Below are 25,007 nucleotides of genomic sequence, written 5' to 3' on the forward strand. Positions count from 1 at the left end.
GGAGACAATCTTTCTCAGAAGAGACTAACGCGACAAATCTGGATACTTTTTCTGACATGGGATTAACATTACCAGCAAGCAGCAGTTGGTTAATTTTGGTTCATAGAAAAAGAAAAAAAAATTCGAACAGTCAATTTACATATCGAACACGAACCCCTCCCCCACATTCGAAGTTGCATTCGAATTTCGAATGAAAAGTGACAGCCCTACATCTTAATAAATCCAATTGATGCCTACTCTGCTCAAATCTAGCTACTGTCGAGTTGAAAATCATAGAGCATGGTGGAGATGATTGGTAGAATCTATATCATGCCAGTGGTGTGGTTTCACAAGATGAACAGCACGTTTCCCACACTCAGGGCTAATCCTTCTGTCTGATCAGTCTGATCAGCTCATCCCTGTAGCTCCGCTCCTTTTGGAGCACGGAAAGGACAAGACATTGCCTACATTTGCACTCAGATATTCGCTCAGTATTCATGTGCCAGTCAAAAAGACATTATAGCATTTTCACGGTTTATTAGCCATAGTGACAGGAATATTGTTATGACAGAACGACACACAAGAGAATAATGGATGTCGAATGTAATTAGGTTTGATCATCTCTCTCTCTCTGTCTCTCTCTCTCTGTAGTGGCAGCAGTGGGGGCAGTGGTGGTAGGGAGAACAGTGGAAGCAGCAGTGGTGGGGGTGTCCCTCTTGCAGTGCCCACACCCTCCCCTCCCAGTATTGGCCAAGGTGGGTCTCACAGCCGCTCACCAAAGGCATCCAGAAAGGATGGATCTACTCGATCCTCCCTGTCTCTCTTTGTATGGATCTACTGGATCCTCCCTCTCTCTCTGTATGGATCTACTGGATCCTCCCTGTCTCTCTGTATGGATCTACTGGATCCTCCCTGTCTCTATATGGATCTACTGGATCCTCCCTGTCTCTCTTTGTATGGATCTACTCGATCCTCCCTGTCTCTCTTTGTATGGATCTACTGGATCCTCCCTCTCTCTCTGTATGGATCTACTGGATCCTCCCACTCTCTCTGTATGGATCTACTGGATCCTCCCACTCTCTCTGTATGGATCTACTGGATCCTCCCTGTCTCTATATGGATCTACTGGATCCTCCCTGTCTCTCTTTGTATGGATCTACTGGATCCTCCCTCTCTCTCTGTATGGATCTACTGGATCCTCCCTGTCTCTATATGGATCTACTGGATCCTCCCTGTCTCTCTTTGTATGGATCTACTGGATCCTCCCTCTCTCTCTGTATGGATCTACTGGATCCTCCCTCTCTCTCTGTATGGATCTACTGGATCCTCCCTCTCTCTCTGTATGGATCTACTGGATCCTCCCTCTCTCTCTATATGGATCTACTGGATCCTCCCTCTCTCTCTGTATGGATCTACTGGATCCTCCCACTCTCTCTGTATGGATCTACTGGATCCTCCCTCTCTCTCTGTATGGATCTACTGGATCCTCCCTGTCTCTCTCCACTCTTCCTCTCTTGCGCTCTCTGTTCCTTCCCATCCGCATGGCCTCTTATTCAAATGCAATCAAATCCAGTCAAATTGAGCTTTATGAGCTTGCATAGAAGATAATGGGATGTTGCAGGATAATCCTTTAGCTAATAATGCTATTAAATATGTTGAACAGAAATTCTTCAATGTTCAATTCATTATTACTGTATACATTTACGTCAGTCATTTATGTCAGAGTAAATGATAGCACTCTGCTTTACAATGGCCTTATTTCAGTGTATTAACTTGTGTATTAAGTATTGTAAGTACACAGTAATCATGTGATATACTGTCTGTGTTTAGCAACAACACAGCAACATAATGCACGTACAAACAATCATGTGGACTCTTTGTACAAGTTGTGTTGTTTCACCCTTAGAAGTACATAGTATTATTAGGGAGATCTTCATTACATACTGTCAGTATTTTTGTCTATTTATGATATTTTCTATAGGGTAATACATTTGTTAACACACTGGACGGGAATCCATTGGAAATTACAGTCTACTGTCACAGAAACTACTGTTTCAAAGTAGTTAGTTAAAACAATACCTTCTGTTAAAAAGCTAAACATGCTTTCTTACCTGGACAGCACAGTGGTTAGCACTGTTGCCTCACAGCAAGAAGGTCGCAGGTTCAAACCCCAGTCTGTCCCAGGTCCTTTCTGTGTGGAGTTTGCATGTTCTCCCCGTGTTCATGTGGATTTCCTCTGGGTGCTCCAGTTTCCTCTCCACCATCAAAGACATGCATGTTAGGGTTAATACTCCTGTCGGTGCCCCTGACCAAGGCACTGGCAATCGAACTGGAATTGGTCCCCCGGGCGCTGCACTGCGGCTGCCCACTGCTCCTAGTTCTAGGAAGGTTCCTAGTAGAGGATGGGTCAAATGCAGAGGATGAATTTCCCCACGGGGATAATAAAGGATAACTTAACTTAACCCTCTCACCCCTGCAGCGCCTGGACCCTCTGCCACAGTGCCCCAGGGCCCCGGCCTGGGCCCCATCCCCATGTCCCAGTTCGGCACCATCTCGCGGCAGATCTCCCGCCACAACTCCTCCACCACCTCCTCGGCCTCCATGGTTTCGGCCACCGGCACCTACCGCCGCGCGCCCTCCGTCAACTCCCAGTTCTCCGTCTCCCAGCAGCCCCACCTCAACGGAGGCCCCGCCTACCCGCAGAACGCAGGTAACTGGGCTCGAATTTGGGCGTTTACACTGTGTCAAATACGCTTTGTGGGATGGTAAAGCTCATGTGTGGCTTCTATAGTTTTATTCATATTCTATAGTTTTATTATTCATAAATGTCTTCCAGTCATTGTACATTATGCCATTTGATCAGACTACACCAACAAATACTCAGGTATTTAATCAGCTTTTAGATTATTTGGTGTCATAAAATCAATAATATTAATACCCAAAAAACACACACAATCCTGATCAGGCAGCAGGGTTGTTTGTATAGTATATCTCAGGGTGTCTGCAGGTCCTGAGCAAGTATTTTAATGTTTCCTAATTGCCTATTTTTAAGACCTCCAAAGACCTTGAATACTGTTAAATACAGTCTTTATGAAGTCATAAATTCCGTTTTAGAGGTCTTAAAAATTTAGCAGTTTCTTGGTGTGCTATTTTGCAAGTCACAGATCAGCCTACTCATGCATTTTCTTATTTTTTTCATGTAAGGTAAGATCAGGTAAGGTCGACTCTATTATCCCAATAGGGAAATCTGGGCAGTCACGGTGCAATACATTCATAAACAACACCTTCAAATGCAAGAAAGTGAAGTCGTGTTCATTCCATATGACATTTGCCATAATTTCATTCTAACTGGCATCACAAGGTCTTCAGAATTCTTACATTGAACTTGGTGAAACTTGCAGATACAATCTAGCCACTCTTTTTCAATGTATCGTTCTCCACAATCCTTAGTTATCTTCATGTCCCACTGCATGCAGCCCGGTTGTGTCTCAAAGGTGCCTTGGTTAGGCTAACCATTAGCCCTTCAACAGCATAATGAAGAGGAATGACCATCCATGATTAAGGAAGTCGGAGTTGTTGAAACCACCCCACCCTGACCCTGCTGTGCAGCACGTGTCATTACATCATCTACTTGAGTTATGACAGGGTCACTTTCACTTTCACTTTCACTTTCACTTTCACTCACTCACTCACTCACTCACTCACTCACTCACACACACACACACACACACACACACACACACACACACACACACACACACACACTGAGCTGCTAGACAAGGGGAAGCCCAGGACATATGCATATGAGCTGTCAGAGAGGTGGAAATGGACTTTGGCATGATGCATCAGTCTGAGCTGTTCTAATGTAATGGCTTGTCTCTGGGGGGACAGACGTCTTTCTTGGCTCAGAACACAGAGGGAGGACGTGGTCTTGTTTGGGGACAGGGACACAGTGATGAACACAGAGGGAGGAGGTGGTCTTGTTTGGGGACAGGGACACAGAACACAGAGGGAGGAGGTGGTCTTGTTTGGGGACAGGGACACGGTGATGCACAGCTTTATTTATTGCATTCAACCAGAGCCTTCCAGTGGGATTTGATGTGATCTCCAGTGACGGAAACTCGCTGAACTTTAATTATAGCGAAGGATTCCAAGCGTATTGAAATCTCCGCGGGCTCCGATAAAAGTTGCTCAGCACCAGAAACACAGTTCCAGGATGCAAGGAAGCAAATTGACACTCCCCCTATATCTTGAAGCCTTTTTTTAAGGATTTGATAGGGATTTTTCCTCTATGGGGAAATGAATGGGGAATGTAATCTCGGAGGTCCCACGGGGAACCCGGAGGTGCTCTATCGTGTATCTGTGGCTGGATGAGGCTCTGCAGTGTGAGCGGGGTGGAATAATAAAACATTACTGCCCACTGAGACCATCGACGCCTCTCCATTACCACTGATTTATGAGTCAGACTTGTCAGGCGTGCGTGTGTGACATCATGTCTCTGAGCGAGGCGAGGGCGGCTGTGTTTGGATCCATTAGTCTGGTCTGTCTGGAAGGGGCCCTGCAGCGCTACCTGTGAAACGCTGCTCTGTTGAAGAGAAGCCGATCTGCGCTATGTCATTACTACCCCCAAAGCCACTGAGCTGTTACAGTCTGCTAGCTTGTTGAGCTGTTACAGTCTGTTAGCTTGTTGAGCTGTTACAGTCTGTTAGCTTGTTGAGCTGTTACAGTCTGTTAGCTTGTTGAGCTGTTACAGTCTGTTAGCTTGTTGAGCTGTTACAGTCTGTTAGCTTGTTGAGCTGTTACAGCCTGTTAGCTTGTTGAGCTGTTACAGTCTGTTAGCTTGTCACTGTTGCTCTTTTTGCGTCTGTGTAGCGCTTTGCAGCTTCTTCTTCTTCTTTTGTTTTAATGGTAGCAGAACTCTATTGCTGGCTACAGCGTGTGCTCTTAAAAGGGATGCCACCGCGGTGTATTCTCAGGCTGAGATGAATGCCTCTTTAGCTCAGCTGAACAAACATGGCAGCGTTCAGGAATGTGTAAACGGGTTGCTCAGCAATGCTTCCTGCACCGTTCTGCTTGCTCACCGGCTTCTTTTTTCTCCTCTCCTTTTTCACTTTCTCCACCTGTCCTCCTATTTTTCCTCCTCCCCATCCACCACCTCTGTCTCTCTCTGCTGTCTGTCTGTCTGCCTCTCTGCCTGTGTGTCTGGGTGTTGCTGCTGTAGTGTCTGTGGCTCCTCCTCCTCCTCCCATGGTCCAGCTGACACCTCAGATCCCTCTGACCGGCTTTGTGGCCAGAATGCAGGAGAGCAGTAAGTATTGAAGTCACACAGAGACACGGACACACGCAGATGCCGATACAGACAGACATAGATGTGCAAATACACTCACTTACACGTTATGTACATTTACATACTGTATGCATACAGTACATATACACATATAGTCGATCAGTATATGCACATATATTGACAGTATACATACATATACATTTATATACAGATATACTAAGACACTAGACAAACCTCTGACTCCACCACTGTTAAAATGCACATTCAGTCACTGTGTGATATACACACACACACACACAACTTCCCACGCTTCTCTTATCAGCACTCTGGAAATGTCTCAGCATTCACACACTGCGCTGTGGCTTCTCACACACCACACCTCGCCGGCACTGTCATTATATTAGGGTTGCACACATATGCACACACACATAGACACACACACTCTTTACTGCTGTGTGTGTGTGTGTGTGTGTGTGTGTGTGTGTGTGTGTGTGTGTGTGTGTGTGTGTGTGTGTGTGTGTGTGTGTGTGTTAAAGCGGAGACACCCCCTCTGTCTGTTGCCATGGTGACAGATCACGGCAGGCGTGCGTTCTGTCCACTGAGGAGAGAAAATGTGACCCAATACCGCATTCTGATTCACCACTGTCCAGTCTGGACCAATTAAATGTAGCTACGCAGCCATCCAGCCGTCTGCATCCGCCTGACCAAATGCAATGACCTAAAAGAGAGCACTGGAGAATGGGAGATTAAAGAGCGTGGTGCAAGGTCGTTTTTTTTTTTTTTTTTTTTTTATTAATTCACATTTTGGGCTCATGATTATTAGTACGGAAATATCCCAAGGCGTTCAACACCTGTGACATCACTTGTTGCTGGACGTTCTGCTGGGCAGGTGCACAGTTCTATTTCAGGAACAGCGGTCAGCTGCTTTACAAAAACCAGTCTAGATGCAGCTATGTGTGATTTTTAAATATTAAATATTAATTATTTTTTTAAATGAAAATCCCATTGCTATATACCCGTCCCACATATGACTGCAGTGTGGTCTCTAGTAACCTGCACTATGCTCTTTAATAATACATTCCAATACAGACCTGGACACATGCATATTTATTACATGTACTGTATGCATAGGTTCTTCTTGCTGGAACTGTCCAAATGCTTTTACACAGGCCTTAAAGCAGTAATCCCGAGGCTACTACTCTTACATAGACCTTAAAAGGGAATGTGAGATAGGAGTGTTATGGTGAAATATAGTCCTTGTCAACTGCATACTTCTCTTTGAATAGGCGCGTCTTCCTCGGTCTTCCTGTAACGTGCGCTGCCTTTACACACAACCCGCCATGATGGATGAGAGTAATAAAACCGTAGAGAATTGCTGTCATACACTAAAGCAGTTTCAGCTGACAGTAGGCCTTAATGCTTTCACAGTTTTACTGTCCGCACTTAAAGCGTGTGGAGTGGAGAGGGGTGTGTGTGTACGCGTGATGGAATTGAAGGAATGCGTTAACTTCACTTCAGTGGGACAATATTACAGTTTGTTTCCTTCAAGAGACTTATACATGAGTTAGATCAGTGGTGCAGCCGTCGGTCACACCGGACTCGTGGGCTTGAGGTTGGATCGTCCATAGAGTCTTGTGTCACAAGCACACCTGTGGGTAAGACTCCCATCAGGATATAGACACAACTACTTTAAATGTCCTAAGAGGGGGCAACGATAATGATCGCCATTAAAGAATTCCTGGACTGTCCCTTTAAGGCATAATAGCCGATCAAACATCCTCTTGTTTTTGTCATTGAATGTCATTGAATGTTGTGGGCTCTTACTCCAGCTCTCCTCTCTGTCTGCACGGAGTGATCAATGAACTGAATAGTAGTAGTTGTAGTAGTATCATATGCTGTGGTGGGATGACTGCCTCATTGATGAGTCACCAAGACTCGTAGCTGCCCTCTAGTGAACAGTCTGAGCAGCGCACATTTATTACAGCATTTGAAATTGACTATGGTCTTCGTAGAAAGAGAGATCTGTGTAGAGTTCCTACAGGTTCTTGTAGATCTGGAATGTCTACATAATAATATGGAAACTGAATTTGAACAATTTGGGAATTGCACAATTTCATTTCACATATTGTGTATTTCTTAGAACAATTTGGTCTCGTTAGATTGCTGTGCCATGTTGAACTCTGGCTCCAACCAAGCCAAGGAAGAAGGAACGTAGGTTTCCATTTAGAAAGACATAGCAGTAGCCATCAGATCAGATCAGCCGATACCTTCTCCTCCCTTTCTCATTTGCCCTCTCCGCCATCTTCTCCGACCCCCCCCCCACACTGTCCCCACTCCAGTAACAGACAGCCCCGCCCCGCCTCCTCCACCGCCCCCAGAGGACATGGCCATGTTTGAGGAGCCCTCCCCCCCTCCGCCTCCCCCGCCCGTGGACTACGAGGAGGACGAGGCGTCGGTGGTCCACTACAGCGACCCCTACGCTGACGGAGACCCCCACTGGGCTCCCAAGGTCTACTTGGAGAAAGGTGAGTGCCAGGGAAAAAGCGCTAGATCGGGGGTGGGGGGGAGGGGGATCCTACACACTCAACTCCTCTTCTGTCCTGACGGTTTTATTTCGCTCTGTGTCCAAGTCGTGGCCATCTACGACTACAGCAAGGACAAGGAGGACGAGCTGTCGTTCATGGAGGGCGCCATCATCTACATCATCAAGAAGAACGATGACGGCTGGTTCGAAGGTGTGGCCAACGGCGTCACCGGACTCTTCCCTGGAAACTACGTCGAGTCGATCATGCACTACGCAGACTAAAAAAAACAAACACAAAATAGCATAGTGCCACTGCAGTTTCAGACAGAGCTAAAACCGTGAAGATGTACAGTATGCAATCCAGTTGATAGCACAGCCTCCCGTTTTGAATGAAGTGCCATGTTGACGTCTTGGGGAATTGACAAAAAGTGGTTGTCTTTGGGGAGGGGGCTTCATACTTCCACGGTTTTGTTCTGGTCCCCCCCAAAAGAAGCTTTGAAAGGCCTATAGCGGGTCTGTTGGTTTACACTGTGGACTAAACGGAGAAGCTAAGGACCTTTTTCAACCAGTGTGGCTGTCGGTAGAAAAGTGCTTCTCGTGCTACCAAGAGTTTAACGGCCGTATTTCCTTGAGGACTTAACGTACTCGTAGACACGGATTAAGACCATTCCAGTGGAGAATTATCCAACAATAAAAAAAAACATTAATCTCAGTCTAGAAGTAGTTCATTCATGTCTACACAGTGTACAGCCATCCCAGCCATGCATGTGGCTGTTGGCACAGATCTCCCCGCCTCCTTTTCTTTGACACTGTAGGCCAGCAGACCGGCCACACTCAAAAAGACCAACCCCCCCCCGATCCCTCTCATCAACTAAATAACATCATCTCTTACTTTAGCAAATAAAGAAAGAAAAAACAACAATGGTGAAAAGGGCAAACAAACATCAACAAGTGCATTAGGACACGGCTGAATGTTTGATGCTGTCGATGTCCAAATCACAGATGTTTTGGGGGTGGGGGGGCGTGGGATATCTATTTACTATGCTATGTGTCAGTGGGAGTCCTGGGAGTCAACGGGGACAAGGCGGGTGGGGAACGGGTGGGAATGTCAAAAAGGGTCAACTGAGTATATAGAATGCATTACAAAAAAAAAACAAGGATATGAACTTTCAGTTATTTCTGGTGGAGTTTCTTTCTGTTCTATAACTTGTATATACTGTAACGTGAGAAGCTGCCAGTGCATTTGTCAGTCGTGTGTTTCACCTGTGAGTTGCCATCGGCGTCAACAGGACTGGTCCATGGAGGGCGCGGTGGTGCCAACGGTGGTTTTGAAGTTTTCTTTTCTTTTTACTGGAACCTTGTTTTCTCCATCACTGACAGTGCCATTTTGACTTTAGCTCGGCCAAGTGGTCACACACACAAACATGTTATTTTTTTATGGTGAATCACAACGATATTATTTTGTTATGCTGTCCAGCTACTGTAGCAGAGCTCCCTGAGATGTGTCTCGCTTCAAACAGCAAATGTGAAGAAGAGGAAGAAGAAGTGATTATTCTATGTTTTTATATTGTCCTGGTTTTTCCATTGTGTTGGAATAGCTGCACTGAATAGTTGTCGACGACAGTGGGGACGTTCCGGTTTCCGTCACGGCTTTGAACGCAGCCGCAACGAGTTGCATTCAAGCCGCCCAAGAGTTCAACTAACCTTTACACTGCTAGAATATGGTAGCTATCTTCTGTTCTTTCAGTGGTTACTGGTACGGTGCTTTACATCGGTCCTCAGTCTAACCATAATCACCTACCATAACAACCTCAGTAGAAGAATGGTCTGCTCTACATAGAAATGTAACAAAGGATTTTTTGTTCTTATTTTGTTACAAGGAGTAAACGTTCAGCAGTTTTGATTGTAACCTTATTCAATCACTTTGAAATCTTAGTGAATGTAGGCTATTCAGCAGTGCTAATGTACTCCAGTTAGATTCAGTCTGTTACTTACAACTTCCTTCTGTCTTGTCTGCAGAAACGGGCGAGAAGTCTGTACCGCATATGAATGATAGAGTTCAACATTGTCATATTCGATATTTCAGATTGACTTGGTTACCAGTGAGGACTCATACAGCCTACGCACCTGATTTGCAAAACTGACTGCATCGGGCGAGTGAACTGCACTCCTTAAAAACAGTACTTATATGAAAAGTGTCATTCCAAAATGAGATATCTCCACCTTTTGCAAAATGCCTACTCTTATAAAACAATTGCAAAATTACTTCAATGGATGTAAAAAAGAAAAAGTAATCATCTGTAGTTTGGAAATATTGAGCAATGAACGTCAACAAGGTTTCTTGTTATTTGAAAAATGTATGTGTAGCTTTTTTGGAATGGCATTGTTCTTTTGCATTGTGTGGGTCCAGAGTTTCAGGTGTGGAAGATTCCCAACTCAACCAACAGTATTCCTTCAGCCTCAGTGCATGAGAGTTAACCTGACGCTGCCAGATGGGGGCGCTATTGTTTTCACAGTCTTGTTGTGAAAACAATACCGCCCCCATCTGGCAGCGTAAATACACGTCATTTATTACAGTGAATGATTTGCCACTACGCCCCATGCTCGATTGTATTTTCCATCAGGAGGTCATCTTTGTGAGAAAACAACTTTTTCTACCTGACACATTTCTAGCTGCGTTCAAATTGTTTTTACGTCTATTTGTCGGAGACTGCTGAGGAAGGTCTGCTAGCAGTTGTACGTAACGGATTTATTTATACGTTTCCTAGAGAAGTCATGAGACGACCACTGACGTGCAGAACTTTGTAATGTTTACCACTTAACGTCTAGCATTTCAGGGCATCACAGCTCGAGGCGCCTTTCTTTGATGTGTGTTTTCTTATGATGAAACGTGCGGGGGGGAAGTCATCCGTAACTTAAATGTTCATGGGAACAGAATCCAATATTTGTCTTCTCCTCTCAGTTTGTACATAGGATGTGCTCATTGAAATTTATGTACAGTCCTTTTGTAATAAACTCATTGAAACAATAGACTGAACTGTGTATTGGGTGTACATGAAGTTGGTGAAAGAGATAACAGATACATATTGGCAAAATGTAACTACCGTATATAGGCTACATTCATAAAATACATACAAATAAATAGCATCATACATGCGACAATAAATAACATCTAGCAATATTTGCTATTTGCTATTATCCCATGAAGTAAGTTAAGTCAGAGAAAACAAAAAAAAACGAAAGCACATCATACATCTATAACACCGGTGTAACGTGTGCACTGGTGTTTCACACTATTTGTTCAAACTAGAACTGCACCATTGGCTAGAGGGTCAAGTTAACCCTGACCTATTTTGAGGTGGAAAGGACGCTTCTCAAAGTGGCAGTTGTCCAATAGGAGGAGGAGGAGTAGGAGGGGTGAAGTCCAGCCGTGGCCCAGGTAGGCTACGCTAAGGCGTGTGGCCGTTGGTTCTGGCTGTAAACACATATGAGAATACAATTGATGTGGGTCCCTGCCATTTAAAACTGTCAAAAGATGCCTGCTTTCCTGTCTCTCACTCTGTTTACTGGTCTGAAAGGTGTGTGTGTGTGTTTTACTACCTTTGTGGGCAGTAGGGGGAATGTACAGCCTGGAGGCAGGTAGACTGGACAGGGACAAGGCTGAGGGTCTCCTCACTGCAGTCTGGTAGTTCTTATACAGGACAGTCCCATACTAAATGCATAGAACATACATGTTTGACCGTCTAATGTAAATCCTCTATCTGAAAACCAAACATTTTTCTCTGGAATTTGAAACGTACACAACCCCGATGAAAGTTGCATTGTTCACGGTACAGTGAGGAGTACTGGCAGTGGTGTATCTGACCTTGGCTACTCTGATGGAGTTGACCCAGAGAGACAGCGTGTGTTCATCATCACAGCACAGGCACCTGATGTAGTCTGACTGCTTCTGGATGCAGGGGTGCTGAGGAAACAGCACAGGCCGAAGGTTAGAACACAGACTCTAAAGAAATGTCATCTCTGCCCTCTGCTCTCCCAGTCTGGGGATTCTGCAGTACATCCACGTGCCAGCGGAGGGCAGGCAACACTCAGCTTCCCAAGCTGAAACAGAACTCTGTGGACCACATAGCTCCAAAACAATCCTTTGTGTCAGGGACTTGAGGTTCAGATTAGAGCAACACTGAAGGTTGAAACCTGGACAACATTGGCAGAAGTGTCTAAGACAAGACCAGAACCTATAAGCAAAATAACGTGGTGTAAAATGCAGGATTATGTACAGTAAATGTCATTGTCTTCATCTGTGAACCACAACATTTTCGTCTGGCACTCACAAGCCCAAATATGGTTCTATAAAGGACCTGAAAATGGTTTGTTAGGATTGGACCACAGCAGAACCTTATTTGGTGCTATGAGGATCCCTTTTCTAAATGACATTCACAGTAAAGTGATGATTGAATTCCCCCCTTTCACTTTAAAAAAAAATCTTTGTCCAAATCGTCATCATGAGAACAGCTTGTCTACACACAGACAGGCTGCCTTCAGTCACAAGGAGGTGACTTCTCATCACTCCTCTCACTTCCCCACAGCATGAACTTAGTCATAACAGCCACTATCACTATCAACACGTACTCAAATACGCTCATTCCTGAGAACATGAGTCAGACCCGATGCAGCCTGGAGGCTTCATGTAGCCACAACCTTTCTGCTCAGGCTATACTGGTATTGTAAACCAAAAAAATCAAGTTCATCTCGTATTCCAAAGCTGAGGATTGTGCGCCATTTAATTTATGTGTCTAATTTTGGTTGTCGTTAGTTTTGACCTTTGCCTTTTAAAACACAGCAACGATCACACAAAGTTTTTACTGCAGGTTGCCTTTTGTTGCAGCATGGACCCCTGATTGGCTATGGAATGTAACTGTTGCTATGGCAACAAGTCAAGCCCTTCAACATGCAGCCCAACCCGGATGCGGTTGTCATGGGTCTGCGACCCTGGCTGCCCTTTCAACTGGAAAACACAAACTCCTCAACCACACATGCACGCACACACACACACACACACACACACACACACACACACACACACACGCATGTACACACACACACACACACACACACACACACACACACACACACACACACACAAACACACACACACGCAAAGCCAACAGCCACCCCTCCCACACCTGGTTTCGTTCTCGGTTCATGCTGTGTCTGGGCCAAATTAGAACGTCTGTTACATGATAAACTACCACCAGAAGGCTGCAATGTCTGTGGTCAAGTTAAGGTCTAGTTCAGTCCACTGAAGTCTCGTTCGCAGTCTGCTTTTCTGTTTTCTGTGTCTCTCTTTTTGTCTCCCTCGGATCCTCCGTCTCTAATATACACATCTTCATGTTAAACTGGGTGAGTTCTTTGCATTGGTTAAAGCTTAATAAGCATGAACTATCCCTTAGTTAATTAATGTGTATTAACTCTTACCCATAACCCTCACCCTAAACATGTACTAACCCTAAACTATTAAATAATGTATGAATGTATAGTGAACATGAACACCATTAGTAAATTATTACTAGACACATTAGTTAACTGTTAATTAAGGGTTAGTTAACACTTATTACCCTTATTGTAAAGTGTTACCGCTAAGAAAAACAGCTTCTATATAATATAAAATTGAGTATGTGGGCGATGTTTGTTTGTTTCAAGTTCTGTGTTCGGCCACAGCTATGCCGTTTTACGTGCGATCGGGCTGAAACCGTCAGGGTGTGTAGAGGGCACCCGTGCAGGTGACCTGACGGAGCTGGACTTTTTACTTAGGCGAATTAGCTAATGATGTGATGTCATCAGTGATGATGTCAAAAGTGATGTCATAAGGGCACACACACACAAGGATGCATTGTGACAAGACTGAGTGATGTCACACACACACACAAGGAGGCATTGTGACAAGACTGATCAGTGATGTCATAGGAGGGCACACACACACACACACACACACTGATGATATCATCAGTGATATAATGAGGCAGGCACACACACACACACACACACACACACACACACACACAAGGAGGCATTGTGACATCACTGATGCAATAACATTTAGTGAGCAACACACACACACGCTCACCAATAGGGCAGGTGAGGCTGAGTTATGGGCGATGCCTAGTTACTTAAACATGCAGATGAGCAAAGTATTATTTCTCAGAACGGCGCTGCAGAAAGACTAAGCCTGCAGGTGCAAAAGCATAAAAAACACGCTAGAATCATGTGCTACCATTAACCACTTAACTCACTGCTAGGTCATGTTATCCAAACATGATGAGATTTGGCCTGTGAAGCCTCGAGCTCATCTAAAGTATAGAGATGACAGTTGTTTACCTTACCTTTAGTATGAAGCAGAAGTCAGTGGCAGCTCTGTATTTGAGTTTGTAGTCGCTGGTGGTGTAGATGTTGACTTTTTCAAACTGGACAAAGCAGGCAAGGTCACTGGATGACTGTCAGATAGAGAAATATGAATAATAAGTATCAATTCCTAAATTACAACTATTGTGTACAATATGCTTAATAACAGATATTTCCTTATTCACATTGTATGTTACTTATTCAGTATCCGATATCAAGGGTTTGGTCCTAACTAGGGATGTCCGATATTATCGGCCTACCGATATTATCGGCCGATATTAGCATAAAAAATTCATATCGGAAAATATCGGTATCGGTATATATATATATATATATATTTTATATACAGGGGGAGTCTCACTGAGAGCAATGCTCTCTTTTTCAGGAGTACCCTGTTCACATTCACGCACACATGCATACCTGGAAGCTGACCAGTACAACCACAGTCTGATCTGTTGGCCGCTGAGCAGCTCCACTGGAGCGGTTGGGGTTAAGGGCCTTGCTCAAGGGCACCTCAGTGGTGGTAATGAGGGAGGGGCAAGCGCTGCCTTTTCACTTTCCCCACCCAGATTTATCCTGCCGGTCCCGGGGATTGAACCAACAACCTTCTGGTCACAAGCTCGCTTCTCTAACCATTGGGCCACCACTGCCCCAATAACACTTACAACTTTAACACAACATGCATATTATATATTAAACTATTCAGCTACATTAAGCTACATTATGTAACTTGTTACCTGAAATTTTGGTATCGGTATCGGTTGATATCGGTTGATATCCGTATCGGAAATTAAGAGTTGGACATTATCGGATATCGGATATCGGTAAAAAAGCCAATATCGAACATCCCTAGTCCTGACATTCTAGTGGTCAATTTATTTATTTATTTATATTTATTTTTTCGCTCCCTCAATAAAGAAGACATTTCAATAGCATGCCGTTTCTTTTTATTAAACATTTCAAAGAAAGTATACAATCAATCTCCAAGACACAGAACAAAGCCTCCATGTTTTCGAAAAGGGTTAGTTTTTCCTCTAAAGCACAAACAAGCTCCTCCTTTCCTTCTCTGAAACAGAAACGCAACCTGGTCAGTCACCACACCGACAAATATGCAGTTGTTCACAGAAAATAAATTTCACCAATCTCACGTTTTTAGTTTTCAATTCTATATTCCATGTCTGTGGGAAACTTGGTGGCTCAACCATTAGTAGGCGCATTCCGCATTTGAAAAAGAAAGGGGGAAATGGATTTTCACATGACACACGTGAAACTACACGACGAGGAAGTAGAGCTCACCTAGAGCGGGACAGCAGTACCTCAGGGGGTCGAGCTGTCATCTGGGAATGTGAAAGTCCCTGATTCGAGGCTCGCGCTCCTCCGGGGCTGCGTGCCGAAGTGTCCTTGAGCAAGACACTGAACCCCTGACCGCTCCTGACGAACAGTTAGCACCTTGCATGGCTGCAGGCGCCGTCGGTGTGTGAATGTGAGGGTGAATGTAGACATTACTTTGAACTTTGAACGGTTGTCAGACTTGCAAACGCGCAATATAAATCCAGTCCACTTACCATTTATAGATCAGTGCTTCACTGACCTGCTGTATTGCTTCCTTCAGGCCGTTCTTACTGACACATCTCATCCTCATGATCTCTCCTCCTCTCCCTCTCTCCAGCTCTGCATGCTTCAGCTTTTCATCACCCTTTCATCAGGTCTTCTCCACAGATGACTGTGGTCTGTGTTATTGTTGGGTTTGTAGTGCCCCAGCTCTTCGGCATTTTGCCTCCTCCTCCACATCAACCATCCTTTGTATCTCTTCCTGCACTGAATTTGCACATCTGCCTCCTGCAGTTTAGCTTTCATCACTTTCTTCCTCTCTTTTTTCTTTGCCGAGTTGGCCTCTAGATCCATGCTTAGCCTGGGCATCGCAGCTTCTTGCCGGAGAGGCTCTGCGCTCTGTCTGAGAGCACAGAATGATGTCACCCTCCTCACCAGTTCACAGCATCTGTCCTCACTTTCTCCTGCTTTTGTCTCCACCGTTCCTCCACCGTTCCTCTGCTGGATGCTCAGCCCTTCAGATGAAAGCCTTTGAGGGCCGCTGCCATTTCCACTTTCCTTCCTCCTCCCCAGCTCTCTCTTCTTCCTCCTGCTCATTTCTCCATGTTTTACTCCTCAGCCAGAAGGTTGTCGACAGATCTGCTACAAAGACCTGGGCCCTCATTCATCAGCATAAGAGGGCGTAAGCCATGCGTACGAGCAATTTGAAGTGAAGAGTGGAGTTTATTAAAGCGCACTTACGCCTGAGAATGAGCGTTAAACGTAGGCGCAGCTCTCACCAAGTGTTGGAAAAGCAGAATTAATGCCGTCTAGCAGTGAAAGACCACCAAGGAAGACAGGAACAGACCATCAAGGCTTTTATCATGATGAATATAAAGTGCTTCAGTTGCTGGTTGACTACAAGCACATGTACCATTCGTAACAATTTGGAGTGGACAGTGCATATTGTCTATATTAGCTACATACTACAATGAAGGGCGGATTCTTTTTTAAATATGATTAATGAATTTCCCAACAACACTGAAGCTGTCAACTATTAGCCTGGTATCCAGCCCCATATGAATCACAGTTGTCATGAAGGATTCATTGAGGCTGGGTACCAGGCTAGTCAACTATGGCATAATATATAGAAAAGCAGAGAAAGGAGTGCGTCTTTGGTAGGCCGAGTAGTATAAAGTCAAGGTGCTCTTTGGTCAGGGGTAGGACAGTTGAGACTAAAAAGAAGTAACCAAGGCACTCTTGTAGGTGAAAAAAGTTAAAAAGCCTTTATTGTATGGCTAACACGATTTGAAGGCCTGTGTGCCACAATGCGTTGGTGCGTTTTTAATTCTTGCTACGATGCAGCATTAGCCATACAATAAAGGCTTTTCAACTTTTTTCACCTACAAGAGTGCCTTGGTTACTTCTTTTTTATGGCATAATATATATTGCCATAAAAGCACCATCATTTAACAGACACGTGGTGCAATTTTGGCTTTGCTGAATGACTGGATAGATTGCTTACTGATAAGTGTAGTCTTTCCAATATTTTGATGTGCCAGGCTTAGAGAAATGTATTTATTAGCAACACTTTACAATACTTAGAATAGTCATGAGATACTGGTTCATTAACATGGTGTCTAACAATCTATTACTATATAGCCTAGTACTTGACTGAGAGTTATTCAGGAACTACTATTATTTGTTGCGAACAGTGCACTGCACTAGTATCTTTAATGTCTCTATGGGAAACAAGTGTAAGCACTGGGTTGAACAGTGCATCCGGGATTTGTTGTTACTGTAAAGAGACATTACGGTCATGACAGATGTTACTGTAAAGAGACATTACGGTCATGACAGATATGCACTGTAGAATTCTTTCATCATTGTTGTTTTCACTGATTTGCATACCTTTGTCTTTCCTCTGGGCACATAGTAGATGCCTGAGGCCCTGAGCAGGAAATAGCGTCGGTTCCAAGTCTTCTTCCCGCCTTCCTTTAGGTACAGCCAACCCTCAAGGTCAGGAACGATCAGGGACTGGCCCTCGAAGCTCTCCTGCCGGGTCCCAAGGGAACGATCACATAAAAAAAAAAATGAAAGAAAAAACAGGGCGGAGAAATGAGAAGTTGAATTCCAAAATGAGATATCCTCCTTCTTATTCTTACTTTTCTTTTCTTCTATTTTTATTTATTTTTTATTTTATTTTTTATTATTTGGGGGGGGGGGCACACACAACTATGAAATAGTAAGATTTTAAAGCAAAACTCATGGAAGGAATAGGTTAAATTTGAACCTTTTTAGGATGGGATTGCTTTAATGATTGAGTGAGAGCAGGTCGCTCCCCCCCTAACCACCCCATAAAATCAATCATTTTACAATAATATTTTAGAATGCTGTAATACCTCTTATTAAACACATGAGGTCTTGAGGCTGCTAAGACATGGATGGATTACACAGAGACCGTATTTAATCTCGGTAATTTCACGCAGTGGAAATGTGTGGTTGGCAGCTGACCTGGATTAAGCTCTCTTTGTCTTGTTGTTTTATCTCGCTCAGAATCCTCTTGTCCTTCTTCCACATGTAAAACACCTTTGGGGCAAGTGAGAGAGAGTGTGTGTGTGTGTGTGAGAGAGGGAGAGAGGCATGACTTCATTTACTACTGTAATTGTGCATTCAACCGTGGAATTAAACTTCTCGATGGTGAAGATGCACAAGCTTTCTTGCACACTCACCTGGGGGTCTTTGAACAGAATGTATTTCTGAGGCCTTGACAGGAAACAGATTTTGTTTTCAGTGTTGCAGGTCCACGCAGACAGATGCTCCACTAAATATTCATGGTCCTCAAAGCCCCTTTCTGAGAGCAAACAATGGGCATCTTTTAGCAGAGAAACCCAGAGAACTCCTTTCATATAGTGTGTGCAATGTTAAATGTTTGTGTGTGTACATGTGTGTGTAGAGCAGCTGTGTGGTGTCTCTGACCGCTCTGCAGCTCTGGGTTGGTCTCACACAGGCTCCAGTCAACGCTGCAGTCGCAGTGCGTCTTCTCAAACAGGTTGTCCAAAACGTCTCGCACCGTCTGCCTCGCGTCCACCATCAGTGTCTTGGAGCTGCCATCGCTCATCATCACCTTTACGATCAGCTACAAGGGGGGAACACAGCACAGCCATTTTGTCTGGTGGTCAATATGATTTACACAGATAGACATCTTGCCCCTGCTAACTATAGGTCATATCACTGTATAGATGACGATTGTTCTGCACAGCCACAAATATCAGAATATGTGAGATGATTGGCAGGGTTCCCACATGCTTTCCATTTTAAAATTCCATATTTTTCCAGGCCGTGTGTTCTTGACTGGAATTGATTTTGGTTGATATTTGATAATAATGCATGGTGACAGTGGGTAATAATAAGACTTCACATCAACAAAAACTGTGGGCTCAAAGTGGGTCTACAACAACATCAAAGCTTTAATTATATGTATCGGACGTGAACCACAACAGTTTCCATACTTTTCCAGACATTCTTTCAAATCTCTAAACTATTCAAGACCTGGAAATGAAATTGTTGATATTCATAGTATACTTTTCCAGATTTTCCAGACCTGTGTAGGAACCCTGAGAATATCCTATTTAAACTATGGAATTACAAGAGATGAATGACGGAGACAGCCTGCCGATGATCAAGATAGAAAATAAGACTACCTACAAAGAACATGACTTTACCTTCCTCACTGTGGCCTCTCTCAGCTTCTCAGGAGCCAGTTTCACTTTGTCTGCTTTTGTCCGCAGTTGACTCTGGAAATGCATTATGAGGATATGATCAAATTGTATCCATGTTTGTGGTAAAATGATGGCAATATATGTTTATGATCACAGATTCTCAGGTCACCGTTTGCAACGCTCTGGAAGTCTGTGTTACTGGAGGCTGGGCGGATCCTGGGGCCGGACCGCGAGTCGAGGTGGATGGTCGGTTCTCTGTGCGAGCGGTCTGTTGGTCAGAGGTGGTTGAGTCTGATCCCAGGTCAAACACCAGAGCGTCCAGGTCATGCTCCTCCAGTTCATTCAGAGACTCTGTATGGAGAGAAGGTATTGAGATTCATCCCGTCATCACCACAACAGCACAACTTAAACCCATGGAGACAACTGAAGACTTGCATAAAAATATTGAATTTGAAGATCCAAATCCGCTAATTTTGGCATCTAAGATTTGACATCGTTCCACGATCGTCCCACTTCAGTCAGGACAGCACTGGAGAACTCTTGAAGAACTGCCTCACCCCACCTCACCCTCCATATTCTCCTGCTCTCCTCACTCGAGCGTACATTTATTTTGAAGCTTAAAAGAAAATCGTCTCTCCTCCGCGCTGGAACCCTATTTGTCCATACGTCACTTTAAAGATATATTGGACTGCTCCTTTGATATTTTTGTGATTGCTTTTTTCTGTATTGTTTTTGTCTTCAAACTATTGATGTGACCGATATGCTGCATACTTACACCAAGTCACATTCCTCGTATGTAATCTGATTACCTACTGTGGCAATAAAAGTGAATCTGAATGTGAATGTGAAAATGTGTACTCACCATTCAGGTCTCTGAAGCCAATGGAGAAGGTCCTAGGTCGTGAGTCGGATTCCCTCTCCCTCTCTACCTCAGCTTCGAGACTCTGTATGGCAAGGATTTGATACTTCATTTGTCCATGTGACATTTTGATGTTTATACTGTATTTAGTAGCTTATTTATTTTTCTGGTGTTTTCTACAGAGTTCGAACTACATCCTTTTAGCTGGGATGGGCGACAAACAAAGTAAAGCCAGATGACTCTTCTCTTCTTTGCTGACTGACACTGAATTGCTCCAATTCAATTTACGATTGTCCAGTTTCTGATGCTCATGTAGAACCACAAAATGTTTTGCTTTGTAGTGGAAGTGATTTAAAATGTAGTGAAAATGTCAAACAAAGAAAACTACTCAACTACAGAAATCATAGTTACGTCCACAGTTGTGCAGAAGTGATGCTTTGTGACAGAAGTTGTGCTATGCTGTGTTTTGGATAACACTAACACTGTAATCAAAGAGTCGCCCAATCAAAATAAAAGACCATATGCGTCCTTGGAAGATTTTTTTTTAAACTTTGAACTTCAAACCCAGGAACACGCTTGTCTTTCATTATGTATCTGATCCTGTTTAATATCAGTGACTTCCTGCACACTTTATCATGCTCTGTTTTCAAGCTTGTTACAGAGAACAGGCTGCGCTCTGTTCCTGCATAGAGAACAAATGACATGTCATTTCATAAAGAAACACATTAGCAGCCTCAGGAAGGTCACCAAGATCAGAATGCTGCCGTTTCTCTGCACACGATGAAAAATAATTGCATTTAAATTGTGTTGCACCCAGATTTTTTTAAATATATATAATTTATATATTTTCGGATAAAGAAACTGGTTCAAAGCAGTGAACTTTTCTCATTTTCCTTTGGGTCAAGCTGCACTTTAAAGGGCCACTTTGCTGATTTTCAACCAGCTTTGTATCATTACAAAATCAGTTGTATATGCAAATGAACAATGTTTAACTTGCCTCCATCTTGCCTGGACCGAGAGCTCCACCTTCATTCGCAAAAAATGGTACAAATTAATGATATAATTTGCTCCAGGAAGTTCTGTGATTGAAGAGTGAGCAATAATAATAGTGATAGTAGCCTACTGGTAATAATGATAATGACAGGCAAGATGAAGGGAAGTTAAACATTGTTCATTTGCATAATACTGTATAGACCAGTGGTTCTCAAATGGGGGTCCAGGGACCCCCAGGGGTCCGTGGCACTTTGCCAGGGGGTCCATGAAAAGTTTTCAGGAAAATATATATATATATATATATATATATATATATATATATATATATATATATATATATATATATATATATTTGCAAAAGCTTCATAGTTCAACGAAAATATGTTATGCTTTAAATCTAAAATGGTTCATGGATTACATTCTAATCTAACAAACCTATCAATTTAAAAGTCAAGCACGTTACCGTGGAAACAATTCAACTTAGCCCAAAATCACAAATCAGAATGAGGGGGTCCCCGGTATATTTTCTATCTTGTAAGAGGTCCTTGGCTGAAAAACATTTGAGAACCTCTGGTATAGACTACCGATTTTGTAATGATAAAAAAGCTGGTTGAAAACACAAGTGGTAAAACAGTACGCAGCTGACTTCATGGAGGAAAATGGATTATATCAAAGCTGTAATATTGTCATGAATAACGACAGGCTTAATCACATGTTGTAAACAAGCTAACCGTAGCTGGGCAGACTGCCCACCTGTACACAGTGCTATGTCTGCCAGCAGGCAGCTAACCCTGAAAACACATGTCCTCATGCTGGAGCTCATGGTTAAATGGCACCTCAGAGCCCTGTACTGTAAGTCAGGGATCACAAAGACTCTCCTTTGTCTGATCAGCCCAAGGCTTTTAAAGCAGAGAACGGGCCCAATTAATGCAATAACTGTAATGACTTCAAATCCCCTTTTCTCTCAGACTCAAAGAAGATGACCGCCGTCATCAGAATGGTTTGAGTTTGAGTCTGTGCAGCGAGGTTACCATGATGGCTTTCCCATCTTTCAGTGGCATACATGCAGAGCCAGTCTGGTAGGTTTCATGGTCATGTCATGTGAAAGACTGATCTCATCCTTAGGGGCTGCACTCTTTTAGCTTTATGGAGGGGATTTAAATGAAGGATAATGAAACGCGCACACACACACACACACACACGCACACACACACACACGCACACGCGCACACGCACACACACACACAGGCCGGGGCTGCATCGATTAGAAGGGTCTAATGTTTTTCTTGGCAAACTACAACAATATGATGAGCAGCTTATGTGCGCTTTAGGAAGAGCGAAGAGGTCTGATCCAGATGGGATGACTTCACATCTCGGCATTGTCTTACTGTACAGGGCTTACGTTTCCAAACAGACTGCCATGTCTAATCAGCTAATGTCCTCATATTATGGGATGCCCTGACTCACGGCTTTTGTGACCCGTTTCCCGCGTCAAAAACACTGACAGGAACGCAGGAATCTCTGCTCATCTGGGCACCTTTTGAGAAAGAATGTGACGTATAGAGTAAAGATGTTTGATGTCACACTCTTGTTCGTGAAATGCATTCAGGGGCGTAGCTATGGGTGGGTCCCCCCTATCCTAGCCTATGCAGATGCCCGCCTCTCGCCTCAAGAGGAGCGCCACCGTCCAATGGAGTCATGTGCCAAAGTATTTGCCATGCATGGCGATTGCTAAATAAAGTTTGTTAAATCCTACCAACTGGCCTCTCATGATTGAACTGTAAACCCCTGTAAAACTCTTACTATCAGACCTCGTATTGACCAGTTCACACTCCTAACCTGATAGAATAACATTTGAATCTAGGCCTAAGTATAGTAAGTAAGTGGGAATATTAACATATTTATATTCATCTCATATTGACCTAGAATATCAATTAGAATATAGGATAGTAGAAATTATGTTATCATGCTGGAATGCTAGCATTACTTATGTCAGCATGCACTTTGAGCTGACCTAAGTGCTGTTAGGATCCTCCAGTTTACCCACAAGGCTTAGTCAGTGTCAAAAGTCAGTGTCAAGTGAAACGGTTGAAATGTCGGGAAAAACTGGTGATCGAACACAGCTGTCTGGTGTGAAAGGCAACAGTAACACCCTTACTGGCCACCACACTTTTTAAATAACAGACTGATGTGTGTGTATAACCATGATACACATATCTAGAAATGTTATGCAACATGTCTGTGTAAGTTCATTTTCAAAACATTCAGGTGATAGAAAGTGAATTTAAATGTTTTTAAATGTTGATATGCAACGTATCTTGGTTCACTAATGTTGACATTCAACGTATCCCTGGTTTGCAGAAATGTAAACACTGCCAACATTTGAATCAGGCCACCAGGCTGCATCTCCTCATGACAACTTACCTGAGTGAGAAGATCCATCTCTCCCAGTAGGTCACTGAACATGGCGTCTATGTCTTCTTCCATCTGGGAACAGCAGAATATGTGACTTTACTAACAGTCTGATACAGAGATTTAAGGATTTTTGGGTGCTATCTTCATTTCAATTGGACTCCAATCAAGTTTACTCTTATAAAATTAGTGGTCTGTAATACTTCCATCCTTGAATAGTGTGCTATAAGTGGAAATTCTGAGAAACGTCTGCTGAAAGGCCTAACAAACGTCTGCTGAAAGGCCTAACAATAGACATTCTTGTTACATTCTTGCGGTAACGTTACAGAAATACAAGCATGCACAGCTGTGTAATTGTCATAGGTTTAACAATGAAATGCGATCTGCATTTCTAAACATGTTGAAAGTCACAAGTGTAAACTATTTGCACAAACTGCGATGTGACCGCCATGACTCCACATAACATAGTGACAGGGCAGTATGTGACAGGCTGAAATGGCTTCCATGCTGTGACACTATGACATCACACAAACTGTTTTTATTAGCCTCCAGCAAGACCAGGGAGGAGTCAGTAGGACTTCTCCTGATCAGTCACATTATGGTACATCTTTTTATGGTCGAGAATAACCATTCAAGTCGCATGCAAAAAGCTCACAAACATATCTTAGTCATTTGCGTATCAAACATCACAGATGAGCTCAGCACTTGAGTTTTTTTGTGTTGATGCCTAGTGATAACTCATGGCTAAGATTGTAATGATTTTCATGTGCTTTACTTGACTTAACTGTTTTATATTTCCTTTGCAGACGAAGCGGGTTTCGTCAACCATCATCTCATGAAATCCATAACTCGACGTCCCTTGGTAAAGTGCAAACCTCTGCCAACGCTTAGCAATTTTCCAATTTGCAGAGCTGCAAGGCTCTGTAAAGATTTATGTTTGTCTATTGTTTTGTCTTGCAGGTTTGATTTTCAGATAGCACATAAATGTAATGCTGTTTAGGAGCCCTGCAAGCACCAGCTGTCGGACTTTCCTACCAGCACATTAATGCAGCATAATAGTTATAGCTACAAAAGATCTAATGGCGAAACCCCCAGATCTGGATCACCACCAACAACTGATCCATGGCTTAAGGACTCATTTATTTGTCCACCAAATTTCAGTCAAACATTTTTTTTAACATCTTGCTAATAAAACAGCAGCAGGGGTGAAAACATAAAATCCTCTCAACTTTGCAGAGGCAATTAATGTAATTGCTGTTAGCCTATAAAGAGGGCCTTTTAACCTTCACCTGTCTTCAGCTT

At 43.4% G+C, this 25,007-nt stretch overlaps 2 protein-coding genes across 2 annotated transcripts in view; one reads left to right on the forward strand and one right to left on the reverse strand.

Annotated features, from left to right (window-relative positions):
- LOC310771762 (abl interactor 1-like) overlaps positions 1–8,720 on the forward strand; it is a gene marked incomplete at its 5' end in the record, with an annotated part of 10,364 nt that extends 1,644 nt beyond the window's left edge. Inside the window, 5 exons of the mRNA XM_083664288.1 lie at positions 631–734; positions 2,459–2,689; positions 5,201–5,287; positions 7,606–7,791; positions 7,897–8,720. Coding sequence (XP_083520414.1) covers positions 631–734; positions 2,459–2,689; positions 5,201–5,287; positions 7,606–7,791; positions 7,897–8,072 — 784 coding nt within the window. The remainder of the gene's footprint in view (positions 1–630; positions 735–2,458; positions 2,690–5,200; positions 5,288–7,605; positions 7,792–7,896) is intronic.
- A 2,390-nt stretch (positions 8,721–11,110) lies between these two features.
- LOC310771760 (amyloid beta A4 precursor protein-binding family B member 1-interacting protein-like) lies at positions 11,111–23,770 on the reverse strand. The gene is made up of 12 exons (XM_083664287.1): positions 23,718–23,770; positions 20,304–20,385; positions 19,611–19,792; positions 19,445–19,516; positions 18,699–18,858; positions 18,452–18,573; positions 18,234–18,308; positions 17,631–17,774; positions 14,171–14,281; positions 11,656–11,754; positions 11,391–11,502; positions 11,111–11,265 (listed from the first exon to the last, which is right to left on the reverse strand). The coding sequence occupies exons 1-12, from the start codon at positions 23,757–23,759 to the stop codon at positions 11,240–11,242; spliced, it is 1,227 nt and encodes a 408-aa protein (XP_083520413.1). The 5' UTR covers positions 23,760–23,770; the 3' UTR covers positions 11,111–11,239.
- Between the last annotated feature and the right edge of the window lie 1,237 nt (positions 23,771–25,007).

The sequence above is a fragment of the Poromitra crassiceps genome (genome assembly GCF_964638095.1).
Source record: "Poromitra crassiceps genome assembly, contig: HAP1_SCAFFOLD_1176, whole genome shotgun sequence".
In the NCBI taxonomy this organism is placed as follows: Eukaryota; Metazoa; Chordata; class Actinopteri; order Beryciformes; family Melamphaidae; genus Poromitra; species Poromitra crassiceps.

What these genes read in the sequence shown, in the direction of transcription:
- LOC310771760 (XM_083664287.1), bottom strand. Translation starts at nt 23,759, where the DNA reads ATGTTCAGTGACCTACTGGGAGAGATGGATCTTCTCACTCAG. An exon ending in AGATGGATCTTCTCACTCAG is followed by an intron (nt 20,386 to 23,717) that starts GTAAGTTGTCAT and finishes CTTGCCATACAG; the next exon opens with AGTCTCGAAGCTGAGGTAGA. An exon ending in GAGAGGCCACAGTGAGGAAG is followed by an intron (nt 18,859 to 19,444) that starts GTAAAGTCATGT and finishes CCCCCCTTGTAG; the next exon opens with CTGATCGTAAAGGTGATGAT.